Source organism: Nanorana parkeri, unplaced genomic scaffold, assembly GCF_000935625.1.
Source record: "Nanorana parkeri isolate BGI_ZX_2015 unplaced genomic scaffold, ASM93562v1 scaffold119, whole genome shotgun sequence".
In the NCBI taxonomy this organism is placed as follows: domain Eukaryota; kingdom Metazoa; phylum Chordata; class Amphibia; order Anura; family Dicroglossidae; genus Nanorana; species Nanorana parkeri.
Genome location: NW_017306387.1, coordinates 2248223 through 2255191, shown reverse-complemented (window position 1 = coordinate 2255191; position 6969 = coordinate 2248223). Strand labels below are relative to the sequence as shown.

The 6969-nt window shown below is 36.6% G+C and overlaps 1 protein-coding gene across 1 annotated transcript in view; it reads left to right on the top strand.

Annotated features, from left to right (window-relative positions):
* The window catches only part of SH3PXD2A (SH3 and PX domains 2A), a 9187-nt gene extending 2758 nt beyond the window's left edge, over nt 1–6429 (top strand). The window contains exons 3-4 of the mRNA XM_018553402.1: nt 1553–1672; nt 4301–6429. Coding sequence (XP_018408904.1) covers nt 1553–1672; nt 4301–6220 — 2040 coding nt within the window. The 3' untranslated portion in view covers nt 6221–6429. The remainder of the gene's footprint in view (nt 1–1552; nt 1673–4300) is intronic.
* The last annotated feature ends 540 nt before the right edge of the window (nt 6430–6969 follow it).

The following is a 6969-nucleotide window of genomic DNA, read 5'->3' as shown; positions in this document are numbered from 1 at the left end:
TCTTCCATCTTAACCCCCTTTCAATGCGTTCATATAAGAGAGAGAGAGAGAGAGAGGAATGTTTAGTAATAACAATCTACACATACTTATAGATGATTGCAGGCTTTTAATTTTTTGCATACCTTATTTTTCTTTTCTTTACCAGTTTTCTGACAGTGGCCATTTTAACAAAGGGCAGGTTATTAGATCTCCCTTTACTTCCTGGAACTCTGGCACATGTGACTAGGACATGTGACAATGCACATCATCTCAGAGGAGGAAAATGCCTTTCCCTGAGATCTCATGAGGTTTCCCAGCAATACACTGTTGATGTAACCTCCCCAGGAAGCAATGCTTGTGCACAATAACATAATTTGTGCCAAAGTAGATCAGAAAGTGTAAAATAGAAATTATAAGTAAAATAGAAATATGTTTGTTTAGCTAATGAATGTAACATCATTTCATATTGGTATGCAGAGCTGTATGCTGATGTGATTTTTAGTCAAAGGGGGTAAAGGTCCACTTTTTAGGTGTCCAGTGGAAAATGTCACCTACTGCTATGGGGCTGTTTATTGGAATTTAATTTACATGGTCACAAATCCTTAAATAATTTAATGTGGGGTTAGACCAGCAGCCAAGACAGGAACCGTTTAACTTGCTGAGGTAGCAGTCCTTCTAAATATTGCTCCTAAAAAGCTTAGGGGATTATTTACAAAAGGGAGAAGAGTTTGGAGACGGCAGGAGAAGGGAACAATCTAGGACAACATAGCTGAACTAGAAAGTGAACTGAATTGGATAATTTTTCCAATTCAGCTATTTTGTCCTAGATTGTTCACTTCTCCTGTCTTCTCCCAACTCTTCACCCTTTTGTGAATAACCCCCTTAGTAAAAAAATACTTAGCTATTGATCCTCAAATCATCCCTGAATTGGTGCGGACACTGTCCTTCCTTCTAGAGGATGGCTACTTTTGTTCCCCATGGTCCCTATGTGTGTTGTAAAGTAGCCACCACTCCAAACTTGTTCCCGTGATGGACTACAATCTCAATACAATGTTGGTAAAGTAAAGATGAGATTGTAGTCAATCATGGGAGCGCATGTGGACCAGTGGCTACTTTAATACACACACAGGGATCATAGGCAACAAAAGTAGCTGCCCTCCAGAAGGAATGATAAAGTGTCACCGCTCCCATGATAGACTACAATCTCTATACAAATTGGTAAACTAAACGTGAGATTGTAGTCTATTACGGGAGTGAGTTTGGAGCAGTGGCTACTTCACAACACACACAGGGACCATAGGGAACACAAGTACAAACCTTCCTGATAGTGTTGGCATGAATTCAGAGATGATTTGAGGATCTTCAGCCGAGTGACACACAAATAAGCTACATTTTTGATGGGAATGGTACGTGAATGCATTTTGTAAGATTCAACTGCTGGGTTTAGTGTCACTTTAACAGAGCCTTCACCATGCACTAATGATAACTTTGCACACTGACAATCATTTATTTTATGCATACCTGCACCTGGCCATGTTTTGTAATGGGTAATTCTTGTTATTGTGTTCAACAGGGATTCCAGTTGCCAAAACCACCTGAACCACCATCAGTAGAAGTGGAATATTACACTATTGCTGAGTTCCAGTCCTGTATATCTGATGGGATAAGTTTCCGTGGAGGTCAAAAGGCTGATGTAAGCATAGATCTCCTTTCTTTGATACTTGCGTTGTACTATCTAACCTTATTTACAGAAGGGCATGTGACCCTCAAATGTGTCTTCATACCAGAACCATAGTTCTTAGCCAAATATGACTGGTTAGGTCATAATTTCCTTAAAAGGTGAAATATTAGCTGATACTTTTTTTATTTATTCATAATTTATTTATTGAAAATTTTAATTTTTCTGACAAATACCATAGAAAAACATCACAATGCAGGACAAACCAAATCCACAAAACAAAAATACTAAATGAAACCTAACCTTACATAATTTAAAAATTACACATTTTAATCAATCCTGTGCCCCTGGTCCAAAAAAAACCCCCAAAAAACTTTTTTTTATTCTAACATTCCTAGGCTTGTAGCATATGTCATATGCTCATCAACGTGGTACAAGATCAGATAACTGAAGCCATTCCACCTAAATGTTTTGAAACGTGAACTGTTCTACATGCATTTGAATTGATTGACGATATGCATTCCGCCACTGTTGGTGGATGAGGCGAAATCCACTTTTATGCAGTCAAATTATTTGCAAGAAACAGTGTTCTACTAAGCCCCAGTCTCAGAATAGCTTGCTTTTCCAGAACCTCCAGATGCCCCAAAATACTTTAATATCTTTATTTATGTAACGTTTTTTTAAGAAACAGCATTAATATGTTAAACAAAATCTTTCCAAAATCTTACCAGTTTAGGGAATCTCCAAATAAGAGCTATGGATTCTCCTGGGTCCTGTCCACATCTAGTCCAGTTAGGACTATTGTGAAGGCCTACTCTGTAAAGTGAATGAGGAGTTTCTATATGTCCTCTGGACAATAAATAACTGAGAGGCTGATATCGAGACAGAGAGAGTCACCCTTAATATCTCTGACCATTCATTATCCTCAACATTGACTTTATCTTGAGAATATTGCACTCTGCATTTCAGGGGATATTTTATTATATATTTATGGATTATTATGTGTTATGCAGAGTAAATAATACCTTATGAAAGACCAGACAACACTTCATCCTGGGAGCCGATTTCATGATGAAATTGTAAATACTAATAAAAACCTTGAAGGGAGTTATTTCTCTTACACCTATTTATTCCGATTTGAAAAGACAGTGACCTGGATCAAGGCTTAGGATGCCAACACCCCTGAGAGTCGTATATCGAAAAGTCAGAAAAGTTGGGGTTTTTTAGGCAGCCGACTGACAACTTGCACACCAAGAATTTCTTGAAAAAGTATATTTTAATTGATTAAAAAGCAAATAGAATTGATAAAATTGACAACATGAGTCCCCTATAAACTCACTCCACATTGATTAAATTCATTCATATGTAGATGACAATCAGAATTCTTGTGCAATTGAACATGATTGAAAAAGCATGATTGAAAAGTTCATAATTACATAACATGATTTATATAATGGAAGATCATGTTATGTAATTATGAACTTTTCAATCATGCTTTTTCAATCATGTTCAATTGCACAAGAATTCTGATTGTCATCTACATATGAATGAATTTAATCAATGTGGAGTGAGTTTATAGGGGAATCATGTTGTCAATTTTATCAATTCTATTTGCTTTTTAATCAATTAAAATATACTTTTTCAAGAAATTCTTGGTGTGCAAGTTGTCAGTCGGCTGCCTAAAAACCCCCAACTTTTCTGACTTTTCGATACACCTATTTATTCCAACAGATATGGGGAGAGGTTTCTATACCTAAACAGTCTGAAGAAGCAGACTGTGTCTGCGAAACACATCACTATGTGTAGAACATTTCCAGTTTACCTACATGAGTTCTTGATCTTCATATGATCCCATTGTCTAGTGATCTGTTCTCTTTTTAAGAGACAACATACGTATCATGAAATTATATGATATATTGAATGTAACGGGAATTGGCTCAGGGTTACTGTGCAGTTCATATGATTATAAATGAACTTCACAGTTCATCTTCGTATGTCTGAGCATATCTGTCATGTTTCTTGTTTACATATACTTATGGAAACTTAATACAAATATTTATTTTTTTAAACACTGTGTTTAAATCCAGTCATGTCCAAAGAATGTCTGATCATCTCTGTCAATGGTTCATAGCCATAGCAGATGATAATGGGGATACTGGGCACATTTGATGATTGCTATGTTGTAATTTAAATTAATGGTAACAAAGGCCACTCAATACTATCAAAGGCATCTAGAGATCATATTCCTTTGGCTTCCATATTATTTAGAGGCATTTGTACATTTAAAAGGTTATCTTAATTTTTAAAGGCCATTGATTTATTAGGTATACAGCCTGTTTGGGTGGGGTTTATAATTGTATTGCAATCAAGCGATTTTCTAAGATTTAAGCTATTCATTTAACATCTATTGTAAGCAAGCATACCTGGCTGGTAAGCGTGTGTGTTTTTTAATATTCAGCTGCTACAGTACTTGTAGCTGCCGACTTTTAACTTTTGCAAAGCCTGATGTAGCTCATCTTTAAACCATCAATTGCAATTTAAGCTTGCCTTTGAGCGATTTTGTCAGAATACATAATTTAAAAAGCTATAATAAAATGATATAAATATCTGTTACTCACATTTCATTTTTTTTTTATTTTTTAGGTAATTGATAAGAATTCTGGTGGCTGGTGGTATGTCCAGATTGGTGAAAAAGAAGGATGGGCACCCTCCTCCTATATTGACAAAAGAAAGAAACCAAATTTAAATCGGAGGACTAGCACTTTGACAAGACCCAAAGTTCCACCACCTGCTCCACCAACAAAACCCAAAGATCCAGAAGAAGTTTCAGCCACTAGTATTGTCTGCTCTGGGGAGTCTAAGGGCTCTCCTTTAAAGACAAAATATGAAGAACCAGAATATGATGTTCCAGCTTTCACTTTTGAAGTATTGTCTGATGGAAATGATTCCATTTCTCAAACACTTTTAGAGGATGAAATTTTTGAAAGTATGTTTCAGCCTTCAAAGCCTTCTCCAGTATCTTCACTTCAGAGACCAAAGTTTAAAGTTGGGGCATCCAGTGAAGATCTGACTAACGAGGAAGAAACTATTTATGAAAATGATGGATTCCGTCCTTTTGTGGATGACTCTGCGTCAAATAAGGAGTCAAGTGGAGACTCTGATTCACAGAGAAGCTCCATAGTAATTCAGAAATGTTCACCTACTGCAACCACTTCAAGACCACCACTTCTAAAATATAAAATGGAAAGAAATGTCCAGCAAGAAACAGGAAAGAATGTATCCTTCTCAACAAATGACCAACAAAAAACAAGATCTGTTTCAGATGCTAGTGTACGTTCGCTGCCAAAGGTTGCAACCAAAAAAGAACCTGAGCAAAAACCTGCAATTTTACCATCAACTAAAGCCAAACCATCTGTTAGACCCAAACCCTTCTTAAATAAGACTGATCCCCAAAGCCAGGAAAAAATGGACATTAGCACATTGCGAAGGCAACTGAGACCAACAGGACAGCTGAAAAGTGGGCTTAAAGGTTCAAAAAGTGAAGAATCTGAAAGTCCACCAAAATGTGCGTCTGACAACATTGAAAGCCCACCAAGAAGAAGCTCAGTAGATATTACGCCTACTTCCACCAACTCTTTTATATGCTCAGGTAACAAAGACAAACCTGGAGAAAACGATGACAAAAAATTCTATACAGCTTCAAGTACTTATCAGAAAGTCATGGACACCGAAATTAGCTTCCCTGCAGGAGCAAAAGTAGAAGTCCTGGAAAAACAAGATAGTGGTTGGTGGTATGTAAGATTCAAAGATTCGGAAGGGTGGGCACCATCTCATTTCCTAGAACAAGTAGATAATAAGCAACTTGACACCTCTGTGCCTGAGCCTGAATCTACCAAATGTAGAAAAAATGAAAATAAATCCAACAGTCTGGAAAAGATAGAAAAAAGAGTTCAGGCACTAAATACTATTAACCAGACCAAAAGAACACCCCCAGTTCCTTCCCGTCCCCCAGGTGGATTCTCTAAACCTACAATGCTAGGAAACAATGTTGTGAAGTTAAGAAATGGAGTGAAACAAGTTGCTGTAAGACCTCAGTCAGTGTTTGTTTCCCCACCCCCTAAGGAAAACAATATTTCTTCCCATTTGCGTAGGAATGAATCGCTTTCAGCTACTGATCATTTGAGGTCTGTTCGGAGAAACTCCTCCTTTAACACTGTTCGTAGTCAAGCCAATGAGTCAAAATTAAAGCAGGCTGATAAAACAGAATCTGAGACCTCACAGACAGAACAATCGGTCAGGTCTCCACAACGGAATGGAATACCAGTGTCAACAGTCCGACCAAAGCCCATTGAGAAATCTCAGTTTATCCACAATAACCTTAAAGATATTTATATCTCTATTGCTGATTATGAAGGAGATGATGAAACTGTTGGATTTGAAGAAGGTGTTTCCATGGAAGTTTTGGAGAAGAACCCAAATGGATGGTGGTACTGCCATATCCTTGATAGTGTTAAACCTTTTAAAGGATGGGTGCCTTCAAACTATTTAGAGAAAAAGAACTGATGCTCTTTTGTATGGAAACATTAATTTAAAACTAAATTCTTCTAAGACATTCTTGACATATTTTCATAATTTAAAAATATGACTGAGCGTTTGTATATGTCAAAAGCCAGCTATATGGGCTCTGTGTTGGTAATTAGGATGGAGAAACCTTATTTTTATATGAAAAAAGCAGAAAGGAGCCTTTATATGGGCAATCTTTGTTAAAAAAAACACAGGGTATCACATCTGATTTCCATGATCAGGCAATTTGAAATAGAATCTCTGTTTGTGTGCCTTCCCAATGTTATTTGGAATTATTAAAAATACCACAAAAATATCCAATATTTGTGGTTAACTGCCTCTAAAGGCTCAGTCCGCAGAATACCGTGTTTGCATGTCTTTTGGATAAAGTGATCTTTGCCAAGCAAGAACATATTGACACTAGGTAGTGTCTGAAAAGAATTTTGTAGGATTTCAAGACATTATAATTAAATGTTTGTATTTGGTGTTTGACTTCATATGCTATGTTTTCACTTTTTTTTTTTGTAAATGTATAAGTGTATATTTTTCTTAATGACTTAAACTGAGGGCTCACTTGACATTTGACTCATGTATGAGCACTGAGCTTTCCATATGTGTAACCCTGCAGTTCTGCCCACTAGAAGTTAGATGCATCTCATATTCAAAGTGATAAATGTGAATCAAGGCATCTGTTATGTTATACATGAGTATGATAATCTTATTCCATAGAATGTACTTGCTGTCCATAA